This window comes from Betta splendens, chromosome 16 (assembly GCF_900634795.4).
Source record: "Betta splendens chromosome 16, fBetSpl5.4, whole genome shotgun sequence".
Lineage (NCBI taxonomy): Eukaryota > Metazoa > Chordata > Actinopteri > Anabantiformes > Osphronemidae > Betta > Betta splendens.
Window position 1 is genome coordinate 13,391,585 of NC_040896.2, and position 17,884 is coordinate 13,409,468.

The following is a 17,884-nucleotide window of genomic DNA, read 5'->3' on the forward strand; positions in this document are numbered from 1 at the left end:
GATCCCGCGTCTGTTCTTCGTTTTTGACTACCTGCCGTGTCTGCCTGTTGTCGACCCGAGACTGCCTGCACCCTGCCTGTACTGTCGCCCGTGAGCTACCTGTGTATCATCCTCTTGTGAATTGGACCTTGCCGAGAGCCATTAAAGAATTTTTACTCAAACATATCCTGATGTGGAGCTGTGCATGTGGGTCCGCCACGTTCGAGCCGTTGACAGTTATAGGTTAATCACAACAACCTTACTTTCAGTTACAGTTCTGTGAACCACATATCAGGTTTAGCAGCTATTGGATATGTTTATCATCTCTTCTCTGAGCTTCATCACAGTATAAGACCTGCAGCTCAGACATGAAACACACACTCAGATACTCCGCTGTTATAAACCTGCTCATCAACACCTTCGCACAAAGTAAGAATGATATTTACATACTAGTTTTTCTTGTGGTTTCTAGTGTTGGCAGTAATTTTAAGTAACTGTTTAATGTCTGTGTAGTGTGTGTCAAGGACTACAGTAAGATCACACCTTGTTTACTATTTGTTTTTCAGTTCCCCATGAAATCGATTATTTTGTAGGCTGCTTTGTGAATGGCACAACTGAGGTACACTTTGAATTTGATGCTGAGGAGATGTTATATGTAGATTTCTCTACAAATGAATTGATATACACTATCCCAACCTTTATTAATCCTGATCCAAGTCAGATTGTGTCTGGTATGAGTACTTTCAGAGATGCTCTGATTAATGAAGATGTGTGCTTATCCAAAACAAAAAAGGCAGCAATAAAACTAGAGAATCAACAAGAAAAACAAGGTAGGATCACTCCTGTAGTTTTATCTCGGTGGTTGATAAAACACTAATCAAAGGTTTTCTTTATCTTTTGCCTGCTTCAGCCTCCCCTGAGATTACGATCTATCCGTCTGAAGAAGTTCAGACAGAGGTTGAAAACAATCTCATCTGCTTTGTGAATAATTTCTACCCTCCTTCTATTAACATCAGCTGGACTAAAAACGGTCACCCAGTGTCTGAGGGGGTGTCACTCAGTAGATATTATCCCCAAAAGGATCAGACCTTTTACCAGTTCTCATTTCTGACGTTCACACCGAGTGAAGGGGACATTTACAGCTGCACTGTGGAGCACTCAGCCCTGGAGACGCCTAAAACAAAGATCTGGGGTGAAGATTTAACTTTATAAATGCACAGAGTTTTGTTGTTTTTAACAATGGCTCATATTGTTTTCATTTGCCTCCCCAGAACCTGATGTAGCTGTGAATGATCAAAGTCCAGGACCAAAAGTTGTCTGTGGAGTGGGAATGGTGGTATTCTTTCTGGGATTTGGAGCTGGAGTATTTTTCTTTGTGAAGGCGCAGCGTTGCCAATGGCAGCTCTGGTGCATTGTTGTGTAGATTGTGAAAATAAGTCTCTAATGCAGACAACTGAATTTTTAACTTAATTTTGATTTTAAATTATCCAAATTCAAATGATGTAAAATATATTAAAAATATTTGTTTTCCTGTACAGGCTGTTGTTGTTTGTAATGATTAAAACAATATAACAGAAAATATAAATAGAAATAGTGTTTTTTTGTTGTTAGTAAAACTTTAAATGTAAGCTCACATGAACTGATATGTTTTTATGGCTAACAATTGGTTCTGTATCTTATGAAACTAATAACAATGCAACAGTTTCATTCACATTAAAATTTTATATGTTGATTTTCCAAAGAGATATTTTGACCTGACTGGACACTTTTGGTAGCTCTGTACAAACATTACAGGATTTGTAGAGGCTTTTACCCACTTTTACATGGTTTTAGGTTAGTTAAAACTTATGTAATAAATCTATTTCGTGTAAGTGGGTGATGGTACAGAGTGCATTATGATCTGTGTTTATGATATTTTACATGAATCAACGGGGATGGGCAAAATTAAACAAGCATTTTATAATGCATTAATTAAACAATATTATAAACCTTTTAGTTAACTTATTTAATTCTTTATTTCTGTGTACTTCAACATTGTATATTCACTACAGCAAAAGTAATCTACTTTTTGAGGCACTGCATTACTCAGGGACGTATCTGTATTTTCCAGCTTATAAAACCAACTTACAGTATAGAGAATTTGAAATAGTTTTTTGCTTTTGGGTGGAATTTAAATATTAAAGGTAGTTTAATAGCAGATGCATTTCATATTTAACTTGACATATTTTACAGTTGATTCTTCTACATAAAACTAAAGGCTCAATGTACAGACGTGCATGTTTGGACATGCAGCAACAGCTCAAACTTGCAGATCAAACCACAGAGACGTTAGGCCACGCCTGATACTTAATAATGTTTGAATGAACAAGTCCCGTATGTCAACAGAACCTCCTCATTCTTAAATTTCACTATCAGCTTTTCAACTACAGCATTTCATCTGATATGTTTTCAGTCCGTTGGATACCTGTTTTACCTGACAACATGTCTCATGTTGTCAGCAGCTTTACTCTTCTGCTGGTTTTGGTTTTTACAACAGAAGGTAAGTAACTGATGCATTTGTCAAGTGATATGAACTAATATAAAGTTGCTGAGAGCTAATAGAAAAAATCTGTAATAATAATATGACATTAAATTTTCTAGGAGCTCTGTACGGTCATTATGTGGCTCGCTGCCAGTTTAGTTCCAATGGTGGTAATGATCCTGTGTATCTGGAGGAGTACGCCTTTAACAAAGTGTTGCTGATGCAGTACAACAGCACTCTGGGTATAGTGACTGGGTACACACAGGAGGCAATAGAAGAAGCAGATACTCTGAACAAAGATACAAAATTTATGCCTTTTCAGCTATGGAAAACATACCTTTGCAGGAGCAAAGCCATGGAGGTTTATCACGGTCTTTTCAATCCAGGTAATGATCACACAGAAATGTTCATTCAATGTAAACGTTTTCCTGAGTTATATTGGAGGGGCGACACCACATACTGCATTAGATGAGTCTAGACTGAACTAACAATGAAGGAGACAATGATCAGAATTATCAAGGGCACAATGGGTCTGGGCAGAAGAAGTCATCTTCAGGTTTAGCAGATACACAAACCAGGGGCAGTGGTTTAGAGAAGGAAGAAAATGAACGTCCAGGAAAGTGAAGGGGGAAAAGAGAACAGTAAGGGGAACAGACCAGCCTTATCCAGCACCTACACAGACCACAGTGAGAAACATACCGCACAATTTTCACTCAACCTAGAGTGTTTTTACGTGTTGTGTTTTACATTCTCTCCTAGTTGAGCCCTACATTAAAGTGAACAAGAGCAGCAAACATCCAGGCGTTCTCATTTGCAGCGTGTACAACTTTTATCCCAAGCAAATCAACGTAACATGGTTGAGTGATGGAAAGGAGATAACATCTGGTGTGACCTCTACTGATGAGAAGTCCAATGGGAATTGGCTTTACCAGATTCACTCACATCTGGAGTATAAACCCAGAGATGGAGAGAAGATCACCTGCATGGTGGAGCACGCCAGCTTCAAGCAGCCCAAGCTTGTTGACTGGGGTAAGAGAGTTTACATCTTAATCTACACGTGAGGTAAAATAATTATTCTTCAAATCCATAAACACGCTAATGCACAGGCTTGTCCACATTAGCACATCCTTCCTTATGCAGGAGCCACTTCCGTTTCCAGCATCGTACAGGCATTTTAACAGACATTCATATCTATGGCTACTAATGACCCTCAGTCATTATTAAAGGCGTTCTGTTACTAGAAATATGATGCAGTGTGTGGTGACTGTATTTTCAGATCCTATACCGGACCCATGGACGTACGAGAATACATGTATGCTCGCTGTTGGGATAACAGGGTTCCTGCTGGGTGCGCTGCTTTCAGTTGCCGGGATAATTTACTATCAATATAAACAATCAAGAGGTGAGACATTTACTGTGAATAAAATTATAATCCTACGTAAGCTTTAAGACAACAAGGTCCTAAAGAATGAACACTGACAGTGCAGCATTAAAATAAATCACTATTACAGATTTGAACCTTCCTGTTTTTGTCCTGTCTTCCTCCAGTTCATTCTCAGTCCCGTGATGGTTCCAGACCTGCTCCTTCAGACAGACCAGACGACCCAGTAGTCCAAAAGTCTTCAATGCTTCTCTCAGTACCAGAAGCATCCTGATCCACACTAAGGTTCAACAGAAAGTCAAACATTGGTTATGAAACAAAAACATTTTTATATGATTTCCCCTTTATCCTACATTTCCAAAGTGGAATCATTGTTATACAATGAAGACTTACTTGCACAAACATTTTACAGTTCATTTCACTTAATTTCATGTCTCCTGTTCTGACTGATGCACCTATATTTTTAGCTCCTCTTTGTCCTTTGCTCTCCTCTTCCTCCAACCTGTTGGGCTGAAATGCAGTTGACGTAACCTACTGTAAATACAGTCACATCAGAAACCATTCAGATCCTTTTGCACACCACTCTAATTATAATGTTCGGTTATAATGATTTATTTTATTACTTGTAAGTAAGCTGGTTAAACTAAATTGTTGTCAAGCTAATTATTGGGATTTTTCTTTTGAAACAGTATAAATATGAGGCATATAATAATGTGAGGTTTTCTGACCATGCATTTACAGTAAATCCTTTTTTGCACACAAACAATATGCATTTATTGGAGCCTCTGGTTTAAATATTGAGAAACATTTCAAACTACAGTATGAAGAAGGTAGCAACAACAATTATGGTCTGATGCTTCCTCCAGCTCCCATATGATAAAAGCCTTTATATGATAAAAGCCCAAATGATAAAAGCCCTGAGGCTTGTGAGCCTCAGGGCTCACAAGCTCAAAAACTAACTAGAAGAGAAGTGAACCTGGCAAAGAACAGTATGGACAGGACCCAATGAAGCGCTGACGACAGCCTGGCGACATTGTCATATAGCAGCAAACAAGTGGATGAGGTATATGGGGTTTTCTCACATTTAGTTAAATGTGCAAAAGTCTTCTCGATTTAGTTAAATATTCAAAAGTCTAAATATAAATGTTAAATGTAAATGTAAATGTAAATGTTAAATGTTAAATATTAAATGTAAATGTAAATGTAAATGTAAATGTAAATGTTAAATGTAAATGTAAATGTAAATGTAAATGTTAAATGTTAAATGTTAAATATTAAATGTAAATGTAAATGTAAATGTAAATGTTTGCCGAGTGTAAAACTGAATATTCATGATTGTGCAAGTAAACTCCACCCCTACCCTCAAACAGCTGATCCCAGATAAGTGACTCAGACTCAAACAAGTCAAACAGTACACATAGCTCCGCCCACATCTGACTCTGGATCGGTGGATGAGAATACTGGAGCGAAGCCTGAAGTCGATGCCATCATGGCCGCCAGCTCCGACTCCCTCCCCGTTGGAGGAGATTGAACGGGCTGTAACGGCAGGTGTGCGGGCTGAGGCTCCGTTTCAAACTGCTGTTCTGTTGTAAACACCATTAATGGGGAGTTAAGTAGGTTTGAATAGAATATTTCTGTGGCGCCGTGGAGAATTAGTTAGCTAACTTTACTAGCTAGTCGAAGTTGCTTCCATGCTATAAACGGTTTCCAGGTCAGATGTGGGCAGGGTTTGCTTGCACTGTTTGAGGTATTTGAGTTTGCGTCACTGATCTGAGACCAGCATTACAAGCGCTATTTGAGTGTAGGGGTTGCACATTCATGAATATTCAGTCTTACACTCTGAGCATTAAACATTTACATTTAACATTTACATTTAGACTTCTGCACATTTAACTAAATGTGGATAAACTAGTTATAGGTGCTCCTTTTACATGCGTCACCCCATAGAGGTGGAGTATTTGAGCAGAGCAGACGGGACAGCACAGGTGAGTGGAAGGAGTCGAACAGTCAAGCAATGGGAGGAAGAGAGGAAGATGAGGGAGGAGGTGTGGCCAGAGTGAGGGGCAGGAACAGGGAGTGTGTGTGTGAGGAGGGGGCGTCGTCAGGTGACAGATCAGCACACAAATTTACCTTCAGTTACAGTTCTGTGAAGCACAGAGCAGGTTCAGCAGCTATTGGATATGTTCATCATCTGTTCTCAGACTGAGCTTCATCACAGTATAAGACCTGCTGTGACACGACTCAATGCTCAGTGTTGATTTGATGACTAACAGCTCAGACATGACACACACACTCAGACACTCCGCTGTTATAATCCTGCTCCTCAACAACTTCTATTTCTCCGCACAAAGTAAGAATGATATTTACAGTTTTTCTTGTGGTTTCTAGTGTTGGCAGTAATTTTAAGTAAGTGTTTTATGTTTGTGTAGTGTGTATCAAGGACTACAGTAAGATCACACCTTGTTTACTATTTGTTTTTCAGTTCCCCATGAAATCGATTATCTTGTGGGCTGCTTTGTGAATGGCACAACTGAGGTACACTTTGAATTTGATGCTGAGGAGATGTTATATGTAGATTTCTCTACAAATGAATTGATATACACTATCCCAACCTTTATTAATCCTGATCCAAGTCATATTGTGTCTGGTATAAGTTTTTTAAGCGATGGTCTGATTAATGAAGGCTTGTGCTTATCAATAACAAAAAGGGCAGCAATTAAACTGAAGAATCCACCAGAAGAGCGAAGTAGGTTCCCTCCTACTGTAGTTTCATCTCTGTGGTTGATAAAACACTAATCAAAGGTTTTCTTTATCTTTTGTCTTGCTTCAGCCCCTCCTGAGATTACGATCTATCCGTCTGAAGAAGTTCAGACAGAGGTTGAAAACAATCTCATCTGCTTTGTGAATAATTTCTACCCTCCTTCTATTAACATCAGCTGGACTAAAAACGGTCACCCAGTGTCTGAGGGGGTGTCAGTCAGTAGATATTATACCCAAAAGGATCAGACCTTTTACCAGTTCTCATTTCTGACGTTCACACCGAGTGAAGGGGACATTTACAGCTGCACCGTGGAGCACTCAGCCCTGGAGACGCCTAAAACAAAGATCTGGGGTGAAGATTTAACTTTATAAATGCACAGAGTTTTGTTGTTTTTAACAATGGCTCATATTGTTTTCATTTTCTCCCCAGAACCTAATGTAGCTGTGAATGATGAAGGTCCAGCACCAAAAATTGTCTGTGGAGTGGGAGTGGTGGTATTCTTCCTGGGATTTGGAGCTGGAGTATTTTTCTTTGTAAAGGCGCAGAATTGCCAATGACATCTGGTGTATTGTTTAGTCAATCGTGAAAATAAGTCTCTAATTCAGACAAGTGTATTTTGATTAAAATTATCTAGATTTAAACGATGTAAAACATATTGATACTGATCATGTTTTTTACTGTACAGGTTTTTGTTGTTTGTAATGTGTATGTAACAGTATGTGAGCCACCAGTATGTTAAGCATTTGTGTTCTTGTGGCATCTGTCTGTCTTCACCAACAGTTTTGTTCTAAACTGTTTTGAATCAAATGTTGTGTCAAATCTTCGCTTGTTCAGGATTTCATACGATTAGAGTTGATGCACCTGAGCTTCAACTTGATTCAGTAATATTTGATAAAAAAACTCTAATGGAACTGAAAATATTAAAAGAGTACACATTTTGGTTATCAGCACAAAACTGTCAGTAAAGAACAGATACACTAAATTATTTTCCCTTTTTTTACATTTGAATTTAACTCACTATCATCTTAAACAGTCAACACCACATTGCCTTGTCTTACAAAATTACTGAAAATGTCTCCATTCGCTTTACTTTTGAATGACTGAAAAGAACAAATCAGAAAGTAAACGCCCATATTGTTTTACAAACTGAAATGACAGTTACACGTAAACTACTGATAGGCACAAAGAAGTGAGATGTGGCTGAATTTTAGAAAATATTTGATGATTTAACCCCTTAATAAATTCTTGTGTATTACAATACTACAAACTGAAGCTTGTGGAACAAGGCTTTAAGTAAACGAGTAAAACAAAATGAACGATAGTAACGATAATAACGACATAAGTGTAGCAGGCAACATACAAGGAGCCTGTCAGGGCACGTTCACAGTTGCTGTTGCTTACAAAGATAAAGACACAGAAATGACTAACTAGCAGCTGCATTTGTCAAAAGTACTATTTGTGCTTAGTTAGTTAACTTAGTTGATCCCATCAATTGCAGCTCCTTCCTTAATAAAGTTAAAAACTGTTAACACACTACCACAATGCTAGTGCGTAACAATTTAACTTTTTTAATTAACTTAATTTCTTTTTCTGTGTATAAAACAGCATTTCATGTTTAACATATTTTACAGTTGATTCTTCTACATAAAACTAAAGGCTCAAAGTACAGACGTGCATGTTTGGACATGCAGTAACAGCTCAGACCTGCAGAACAAACCACAGAGACGTTAGGCCACGCCTGATACTTAATAATGTTTGAGTGAACAAGTACCGTATGTCAACAGAACTTCCTCATTCTTATCTTTCACTATCAACTTCTTACAGTAACTACAGCATTTCATCTGATGTGTTTGCAGTCCGTTGGATCCGTCCTTTTTACCTGACAACATGTCTCACGTTCACAGCAGCTTTTCTCTTCTGCTGGTTTTGTTTTTTACAACAGAAGGTAAGCAACTCATGCATTTGTGAAAAGATAAGAACTAATATAAACTTGCTGGAAGCTAAATGAAAAAGTCTGTAATAATAATACATGACGAATAACACATCATATATATATAATATATTTTATATATTTTATTTTATTTTTTTTTCTAGGAGCTCTGTACGGTCATTATGTGGCTCGCTGCCAGTTTAATTCCAATGGAGGTTATGATCCCGTGTATCTGGAGGAGTTCTCCTTTAACAAAGTGTTGCTGTTGCAGTACAACAGCACTCTGGGGATAGTGACTGGGTACACACAGGAGGCAATGGAAGAAGCAGAAATGCTGAACAAAAATACACAATTTATAACTAGCAAAAGAAAACAGTGCGTTGCATGAGCAGAGCCAAGGAGGCTTATCACGGTCTTTTCAATCCAGGTAATGATCACACAGAAATGTTCATTCAATGTAAATGTTTTCCTGAGTTATATTGGAGGGGTGACACCCTATACTGCATTAGTATAAATGATGTTTATACTAATAAATGTCTAAACTGAACTAACAATGAAGGAGACAATCATCAGAATTATCAAGGGCATGATGGGCCTGGGTAGAAGAAGTCATCTTCAGGTTTGGCAGATACACAAACCAGTGGCAGTGGTTTAGAGAAAAAAGACAAGTGAAGTGTGAAAAGAGAACAGTAAGGGGGACAGACTAGACCTATCCAGCACCCACACAGACCACAGTGAGAAACATACTGCACAGTTTTCACTCAACCTAGAGTGTTTTTACATGTTGTGTTTTACATTCTCTCCTAGTTGAGCCCCACTCAATTAAAGTGAACAAGAGCAGCAAACATCCAGGCGTTCTCATTTGCAGCGTGTACAACTTTTATCCCAAGCAAATCAACGTAACATGGTTGAGTGATGGAAAGGAGATAACATCTGGTGTGACCTCTACTGATGAAAAGTCCAATGGGAACTGGCTTTACCAGATTCACTCACATCTGGAGTATAAACCCAGAGATGGAGAGAAGATCACCTGCATGGTGGAGCACGCCAGCTTCAAGCAGCCCAAGCTTGTTGACTGGGGTAAGAGAGTTTACATCTTAATCTACACATGAGGTAAGAAAATTATTCTTCAAATCTATAAACACGCTAATGCACAGGCTTGTCCAGATTAGCACATCCTTCCTTGTGCAGGAGCCACTTCCATTTCCAGCATCGTACAGGCATTTTAACAGACATTCATATCTATGGCTACTGATGACCCTCAGTCATTATTAAAGGCGTTCTGTTACTAGAAATATGATGCAGTGTGTGGTGACTGTATTTTCAGATCCTATACCGGACCCATGGACGTACGAGAATACATGTATGCTCGCTGTTGGGATAACAGGGTTCCTGCTGGGTGCGCTGCTTTCAGTTGCCGGGATAATTTACTATCAATATAAACAATCAAGAGGTGAGACATTTACTGTGAATAAAATTATAATCCTACGTAAGCTTTAAGACAACAAGGTCCTAAAGAATGAACACTGACAGTGCAGCATTGAAATAAATCACTATTACAGATTTGAACCCTCCTGTTTTTGTCATTTCAGTTCATTCTCAGTCCAGTGATGGTTCCAGACCTGCTCCTTCAGACAGACCAGAGGACCCAGTAGTCCAAGAGTCTTCAACGCTTCTCTCATTACCAGAAGCATCCTGATCCAGGCTACTAGATACAGTCACATCAGAAACCATTCAGACCACTTTGCACATGTCACTCTATATATAATGTTTGGCTATAATAATTTATTTTAATACTTGCAAAGTAAGCTGGTTAAACTAAATTGTTGTGAAGCTAATTATTGGGATTTTTCTGTAGGCACATATGAATATGAAGCATATAATAATACACAGTCTTTTGCATTTAAATCCTTTTTTGCACACAAACCTTATTCATTTTGTTGGAGCCTCTGGTTTAAACATTGTGAAATATTTCAAACTACAGTATGAAGAAAGTAGTCACAACAATTATGGTCTGATGCTTCCTCCAGCTCCCATATGATAAAAGCCTTCAACTAACGGCAACGTGTGTTTGTGATCAAGCACTGTATTTTAAGCACTTAACCAGTTAGCTCACAAGCATGAAGACACCTACAGAGACTTTGTTTCATTTTGTATCTTATGTAGATTTTGTCTAATCAATAAATGACGAGATAAATTGTCTTAAACTGAAGGTTTGTTCTTGTTTATATTAATACTAATACTAATAATTTTGTACCACAACATTTTCTCCCAACATCTATAACATCATGTCCTCCTCAGTATCCAGTTTGTCCTTCATGTACTGTACTGTACAGACCTGGGGAGGTTCCAGAAAGCGGGTTATGTGACATACACAGGTAAGTATAAGGGTATGTACTGTATGTGACTAACTTCAGCTCTCGGTTCCAAAAACACAGGTAACTTTCTGGGTATGTAAGTAACCATAGCAACAGAGCAAACAAAGCAAAGGGATTGTGATGTTTTTTGTAGTGTTGTTTTTACTAGCTTGACTATATTTTAAAGGACCTCAGTACTTCCCCATATATTGCATGGAACTATGATCAGATCAGACCTGTTTCTACTCTGCTGCTGAACTTCTTGTTTTTACAGCTCACTGATCAGTAGCTCATGATTCTTTCCATCCTGACACCATGTCTTTTGTTCACGGCTTCTTTATTCTCTACTTGTTGTTGGAGTTAACGGCAGGTGGGTAGAATTAAGAGAACGATTTTTCTCTTATTTGTGTAAATACAATGATTGTTTCCATTAAAAACTACATATCAGCGTTTTCCTTAAAATTTTGACAACTTTAAGACTGTGCTGTGTTTTTTGTAATGGAGTGAGCTCCTCGTCAACTCTCTATTACAGTATAAGTTTTGTGAACCACAAATCAGGTTCAGCAGCTATTGGATATGTTCATCATCTGTTCTCAGACTGAGCTTCATCACAGTATAAGACCTGCTGTGACACGACTGAACGCTCAGTGTTGATTTGATGCTCAACAGCTCAGACATGACACACACACTCAGACACTCCGCTGTTATAATCCTGCTGCTCAACAACTTCTGTTCCTCTGCACAAAGTAAGAATGATATTTACATACTAGGTTTTATTGTGGTTTCTAATGTTAGCAGTAATTTTGTGTTTTATGTGTTGTGTACTGTGTATCCAGGACAACACACCTTGTTAATCATTTGTATTTCAGTTCCCCATGAACTTGATTATTTTGTGGGCTGCATTGTGAATGGCACAACTGAGGTACAGTTTGAATTTGATGCTGAGGAAATTTTATATGTAGATTTGTCTAAAAATGATGTGATATACACTTTACTTTAATTAATCCTGATCCTGAAGAAGTCAGGTCGTGCTCGATATGAGTCTTTTTAGCGATGCTCTGTTAAATGAAGGTTTGTGCTTATCAATAACAAAAGATGCAGCACTAGAAGGGGAGAATCCACCAGAAGAACGAAGTAGGTTCCCTCCTACGGTAGTTTCATCTCTGTGGTTGATGAAACACTAATCAAAGTTTTTCTTTATCTTTTGCCTGCTTCAGCCCCTCCTGAGATTACGATCTATCCGTCTGGAGAAGTTCAGCCGGGAGCTGAGCTCATCTGCTTTGTGAATAATTTCTATCCTCCTTTTATCAACGTCAGCTGGACCAAAAATGATCACCCAGTGTCACTCAGTAGATATTATCCCAATCAGGATCAGACCTTTTACCAGTTCTCATTTCTGACGTTCACACCGAGCAAAGGAGGCATTTACAGCTGCACTTTGGAGCACTCTGCCCTGGAGACGCCTAAAACCAGGATTTGGGGTAAGGATTTACATTTATAAATGCACTGAGTTTTGTTGTTTTAACAATGGTTCATATTGTTTTCATTTTCCTCCCCAGAACCTGATGTAGCTGTGAATGATCCAGGTCCAGGACCAGTTATTGTCTGTGGAGTGGGTGTGGCTGTAGTCTTCCTGGGATTGGCAGCTGGAGTATTTTTTTTGTGAAAGCACAGCACTGGCAATGACATCTTTGACACGAATGAGTCTCCAATGTAGACAAGTGCATCTAGATTCGAATAATCAAGATTCAAACAATGTAAAATGTGTTGAAAATGTTTTTTTAAAAATCAAACAATAAAACAGAAAATATGACGAAACAAGTTGAATGTTTTTGTTGATCAAACTACCTCCACTCTACAGGTGTGCATGTTTGGACACGCAGTAACAGCTCAGACCAGCAGATCAAACCATAGAGGCATTAGGCCACAACTGATAATTAATAATATTTGAGTGAGCAAAAATGTCAACAGAACTTACTTAATTTCCACTATCAAATCCTCAACTACAGTATTTCATCTGATCTGTTTCTTCTGCTTTCAATCCGTTGGATCCGTCCTTTTTACCTGACATGTCTAATGTTCACAGCAGCTTTACTCTTCTGCTGGTTTTGGTTTTCACAACAGAAGGTAAGCAACTGATGCATTTGTGAAAATGTATGAACTAATATAAACTTGCTAGAAGCTAATTAAAAAAGTCTGCAATAATAATAATAAGGTGACATTATATTTTCTAGGAGCTCTGTACGGTCGTTATGTGGCTCGCTGCCAGTTTAGTTCCAATGGAGGTCATGATGCCGTGTATCTGGAGGAGTTCTCCTTTAACAAAGTGTTGCTGATGCAGTACAACAGCACTCTGGGGATAGTGACTGGTTACACACAGGAGGCAATAGAAGAAGCAGATACTGTACTCTCAACAATGATACAGAATTTATGCTTCTTCAGAAATTGAAAGCAGTGTGTTGCAAAAGCAGAGCCAAGGAGGCTTATCACAGCCTTTTCAAACCAGGTAATGATCACACAGAAAGGTTCATTCAATGTAAACGTTGTCCTGAGTTACAGTATATTGGAGGGGTCACACCACATACTGCATTAGTATAAATGATGAGTCTAGACTGAACTAACAATGAAAGAGACAATGATCAGAATTATCAAGGTCTGAGGGTGAAGGGGAAGAAGAGAAGGGTAGGAGGGACAGACCATGACCTATGCAGCACCTGCAGAGACCACAGTGAGAAACATACTGCACAATTTATCAGCTTTGTGACAGCTTCAATCAGGTGTTTTTATTGTAAGTTAAAGCTTACGGCCTCCATCTTGAGTTGTCCACTTAGCTTTAGCTTCGGCTTATGGTGCACAGAAGAGGAGAAAATATATATTTTTGCTTAGAAATTGGAGCAGAATACTTGCAATTTTCGGACCATTGTTGATATACTGTGTGTTTTGGATGGAATGGCTTCATTGGATTACGTTCGCTGGACCGTAATGGACAGAATGAGACCACACACGATGTGAATGGACGAATGTTTGGAGTTCAGAAGTTGTCAAAAGTAAGTTTTGAAAAATGTATGGATGGTTATTGTATTTTGAGTGTTTGGTGACTGCACTGTGATATTGTTATTCTTGAAATGGTTTACATGGTCAGAAGGACAAGAATGTAAGTTTTCCAAAGAGGTGAAGCTTTTGTGGCTGAGGTTTAGTGCAGGTGAATCCTACGTGACCTTTGAGACAACTAACAAGGTCCTAAAGAATGAACAAAGAGAATGCAGCAGCAAATCACCATTACAGGTTTCAGACTTTCTGTTTTTGTCCTGTCTTCCTCCAGTTCATTCTCAGTCCAGTGATGGTTCCAGACCTGCTCCTTCAGCCAGACCAGAGGACCCAGTAGTCCATCAGTCTTCAACGCTTCTCTCAGTACCAAAAAAACATCTGGATCCAACCTTAAGTGGGTTCCAAAGAAAGTCAAGCATTGGTCACAAAACAAAACCATTTTGAATGATTTCCCTTTCATCCTACATCTCCAAAGTGGCATTGTTATGAGTGATACATACAGTATATGCAATGAATATAATCAGAGTCAAAGCAGAGAACATAAAGAACAACAGACAAGACAGGTGTTACTAAAGCCTTGACCTTTGTTTATCCTATTCTACATATTCTACATCAGAAATCAGTTTTTTACCCTTTAATTCCCCACTGTGGGACTAATAAATGCATTCTAATTCTAATTCTAATATACAGTTTTTCATAAAATTAAAAATGTTTATTCATTCTAATTTGTATTGTCTTTGATATAAACACAATTATCTTTCTACAATTGATAAGGGTTTTCATTTACCTCCACAAATATTTAACATTTATTTTCACTTAACCTCCTGCCTCCTGTTCTGACTGATGCACCTATTTATTCATCTCCTCTTTGTCCTTTGCTCTCCTCTTCCTCCAGCCTGTTGGGCTGAAATGCAATTGATGTAACCTACTGTAAATACAGTCACATCAGAAACCATTCAGATCATTTTGCTCATGTCACTCTAATTATAATGTTTGGCTATAATAATATTTTAATACTTGCAAATCGATTTAACAACAACAATAACCAGCTTACTTTGCTGTTGTTAAACTAAATTGTTGTGAAGCTAATTTTTATTTTTTTTCTGTAGTCAAAGTATGAATATGAAGCATATAATAATGCGCTCTTCTGACCATGCATTTAAATCCTTTTTTGCACAAAAACATTGTGCATTTTATTGGAGCCTCCTGTTTAAACATTATGAAACATCTCAAAGTATGAAGAAAGTAGCCAGAACAATTATGGTCTGATGCTTCCTCCAGCACATTCATCAAGCACTAATAAAGCCACCTACACAAACTTTATTTTATTTTGTATCTGATGTAGATTTTGTCCCATCAATAAAAGACAAGCGTTGTGACATGTGACACACAGTACACAGGTAAGTTTAAGGGTATGTACTGTATGTGACTAAACTCAGCTCTCGGTTCCAAAAACACAGGTAACTTTCTGGGTATGTAAGTAACCATAGCAACAGAGTAAACAAAGCAAAGGGATTGTGATGTTTTTTGTAGTGTTGTTTTTACTAGCTTGACTATATTTTAAAGGACCTCAGTACTTCCCCATATATTGCATGGAAATATGATCAGATCAGACCTGTTTCTACTCTGCTGCTGAACTTCTTGTTTTTACAGCTCACTGATCAGTAGCTCATGATTCTTTCCATCCTGACACCATGTCTTTTGTTCACGGCTTCTTTATCCTCTACTTGTTGTTGGAGTTAACGGCAGGTGAGTAGAATTAAGAGAACAATTTTTCTCTCATTTGTGTAAATACCATGATTGTTTCTGTTAATAACAACATATCAGCGTTTTCCTCAAACAATTTTGATGTGTGGTTTGACAGAACCATAAAGTTTGAGCATTACGTCCCAAAGCGACTGAAGCCCAGTCACATGTGTTGACATTCATGATTTTTTCCAGGAGCGTTCTATGGACATGGCGTGGCCCGCTGCCTCTTCACTTCCACCGACAGCCATGACGCCACGTACCTGGAGCAGTACTACTTTAACAAGGTGCTAATGGGCCAGTACAACAGCTCTGTGGGCAAAATGGTTGGCTACACAGAACATTTAGAGTGGCTTATAGATCTGCTCAACGACAATGAAGAGTTTATGGATCTTCTGGTGTGGAAAACTAAACGTTGTGTAAAAAGTGTCCCACTGGTGATGAATGGCCTTCTGCACCCAGGTGACTATGACACAGCAGAATGTGAAACATAAAAGCTGTAACAAAAAGATATTTAATAGCTCATCTTCAAAAAAGGTGCTCATATATTTATATGTTCATTTGTATACGTATAATATTTGATATATCTTCCCTCTGTTTGTTTGTGTGCTGTGTATTTCCTTGTAGTTGAGCCCTACGTCCTCTTGAGGTCAGTGAAGGAAGCCACCAGTGAACATCCAGGCGTTCTCATTTGCAGCGTGTACAACTTTTACCCCAAACAAATCAACGTAACATGGTTGAGTGATGGAAAGGAGATAACATCTGGTGTGACCTCTACTGATGAGATGTCCAATGGGAACTGGCTTTACCAGATTCACTCACATCTGGAGTATAAACCCAGAGATGGAGAGGAGATCACCTGCATGGTGGAGCACGCCAGCTTCAAGCAGCCCAAGCTTGTTGACTGGGGTAAAAATAAAATACTAATCCGACCTTAACACAAAAATAAAGCATGCAGGCCGTTATTAAGTGGAAATATCCATCAAAGTTTATGATAATTATCATTTCAGAGCCTGCTACTGACCCAGGGATGATTAAAATTGCTTTTACCACAACTGGTCTAGTGTCGGGTTTGGTGCTTTTCATTTTTGCGTTGATTTACTACAAACAGAAACAAGCAGGTGAGAGAAACATTTTTCCAGTTGATTTAGCTTCAGTGATGCTGTCTGGTGGACAGGCTTATTTAATTCCTGTTTGTAATGAGGAACCATCGGTGTCTGTGCTTTGTGTTGTTTTACTGTAGTGCGTGTTTCAGTGCCGACAACTGAGGTAGGCTTCTGTTTGACATCACTGTCATTGTCAAAGCATTTGCAGAAACATTTACAGACGTTAATCTCTCTGTTCTACAGGTTTTATATCCAGAAGACACACTCTGACTCAGAGGCCTGTAAGGTTCCACTGATCAGGACACTTGTATACGCATGGCCAGTCGCCACAAAATATCTAGACCACTGTACAGTAGCAAGCTGATGAATAAAGACCTTTACTTTAATGGTACAGTACTTACATTTGTGTTCATTTGAGATGAAAAATATTTTTATTTGTCAATTCGCCTTGAAGACGTGATAAATGACAACACAGGCCTTTTGTTTAGTTATGGCAGCGAGGACTGAATTCAAAACCTTGAAATGGTTATCGTAAAAAAAGCAACTATGACTTAATGTAACATGTAATAAAGGCCCACAATGTTCCATCATGAAACTATATGAAAAAATTTGGAGAGTTTTAACTCTAAGACTTTGCGCCACAGAGCAGGCTCAGCAGTTATTGGATATGTTCATCATCTGTTGTTGAATCAGACTTAGCTTCATCACAGGATAGAACCTCCTGTGACACGACTCAGCGCTCAGTGTTGATGCCCAACAGCTCAGACATGACACACACACTCAGACACTCTGCTGTTATAATCCTGCTCCTCAGCACCTTCTGTTCCTTTGCACAAAGTAAGAATGATATTTACATACTAGGTTTTCTTATGGCTTCTAATGTTAGCAGTAATTCTCTGGAAACATATTTAGAAGAGGACCTAAATGTTTTATGTTTCTGTGTATTAACAATAAGGTCACACCTTGTTAATTTTCTTTTCAGTTCACCATGAAACTGATTATATTGTGGGCTGCTTTGTAAATGGCACAACTGAGGTACAGTTTGAATTTGATGC

General features: G+C 38.5%; 4 protein-coding genes across 8 annotated transcripts; all 4 read left to right on the top strand.

Moving 5' to 3' along the window:
- The first annotated feature begins 250 nt into the window (after positions 1-250).
- On the top strand, positions 251-1,514 carry LOC129602896 (H-2 class II histocompatibility antigen, A-U alpha chain-like). Its single transcript, XM_055503068.1, has 4 exons — positions 251-408; positions 546-809; positions 890-1,171; positions 1,251-1,514. Exons 1-4 carry the CDS (start codon positions 348-350, stop codon positions 1,400-1,402), a joined length of 759 nt encoding a protein of 252 aa, XP_055359043.1. The 5' UTR covers positions 251-347; the 3' UTR covers positions 1,403-1,514.
- An 846-nt stretch (positions 1,515-2,360) lies between these two features.
- LOC114842426 (H-2 class II histocompatibility antigen, A-U alpha chain-like) lies at positions 2,361-8,070 on the top strand. Of its 2 annotated transcripts, XM_029127918.2 has the most exons (6): positions 2,361-2,518; positions 2,620-2,886; positions 3,260-3,529; positions 3,777-3,902; positions 4,049-6,231; positions 6,364-6,505. In XM_029127918.2, the coding sequence occupies exons 1-5, from the start codon at positions 2,422-2,424 to the stop codon at positions 4,153-4,155; spliced, it is 867 nt and encodes a 288-aa protein (XP_028983751.1). In that variant the 5' UTR covers positions 2,361-2,421; the 3' UTR covers positions 4,156-6,231; positions 6,364-6,505. The 2 variants fall into 2 exon arrangements, with proteins under 2 accessions (XP_028983751.1, XP_028983756.1); XM_029127923.3 differs by lacking the exons at positions 2,361-2,518; positions 2,620-2,886; positions 3,260-3,529; positions 3,777-3,902 and adding exons at positions 6,712-6,993; positions 7,072-8,070 and having other exon boundaries at positions 5,378-6,231; positions 6,364-6,627.
- Positions 8,071-8,814: 744 nt separating this feature from the next.
- LOC114842438 (H-2 class II histocompatibility antigen, A-R alpha chain-like) lies at positions 8,815-12,750 on the top strand. 4 transcript variants are annotated; one of them, XM_029127932.3, is made up of 6 exons: positions 8,815-8,999; positions 9,380-9,652; positions 9,900-10,025; positions 10,165-11,851; positions 12,025-12,063; positions 12,147-12,198. In XM_029127932.3, the coding sequence occupies exons 1-4, from the start codon at positions 8,957-8,959 to the stop codon at positions 10,269-10,271; spliced, it is 549 nt and encodes a 182-aa protein (XP_028983765.1). In that variant the 5' UTR covers positions 8,815-8,956; the 3' UTR covers positions 10,272-11,851; positions 12,025-12,063; positions 12,147-12,198. The 4 variants fall into 4 exon arrangements, with proteins under 4 accessions (XP_028983765.1, XP_055359046.1, XP_028983769.1 ...); XM_055503071.1 differs by lacking the exons at positions 8,815-8,999; positions 9,380-9,652; positions 9,900-10,025 and adding an exon at positions 12,489-12,750 and having other exon boundaries at positions 10,272-11,675; positions 12,147-12,410; XM_029127936.3 differs by lacking the exons at positions 8,815-8,999; positions 9,380-9,652; positions 9,900-10,025; positions 12,025-12,063 and adding an exon at positions 12,489-12,750 and having other exon boundaries at positions 10,272-11,675; positions 12,147-12,410.
- A 1,952-nt stretch (positions 12,751-14,702) lies between these two features.
- Positions 14,703-17,225, top strand: LOC114842433 (DLA class II histocompatibility antigen, DR-1 beta chain-like). The gene is made up of 6 exons (XM_029127926.3): positions 14,703-15,726; positions 15,919-16,185; positions 16,351-16,632; positions 16,734-16,844; positions 16,967-16,992; positions 17,073-17,225. The coding sequence occupies exons 1-6, from the start codon at positions 15,672-15,674 to the stop codon at positions 17,097-17,099; spliced, it is 768 nt and encodes a 255-aa protein (XP_028983759.1). The 5' UTR covers positions 14,703-15,671; the 3' UTR covers positions 17,100-17,225.
- The last annotated feature ends 659 nt before the right edge of the window (positions 17,226-17,884 follow it).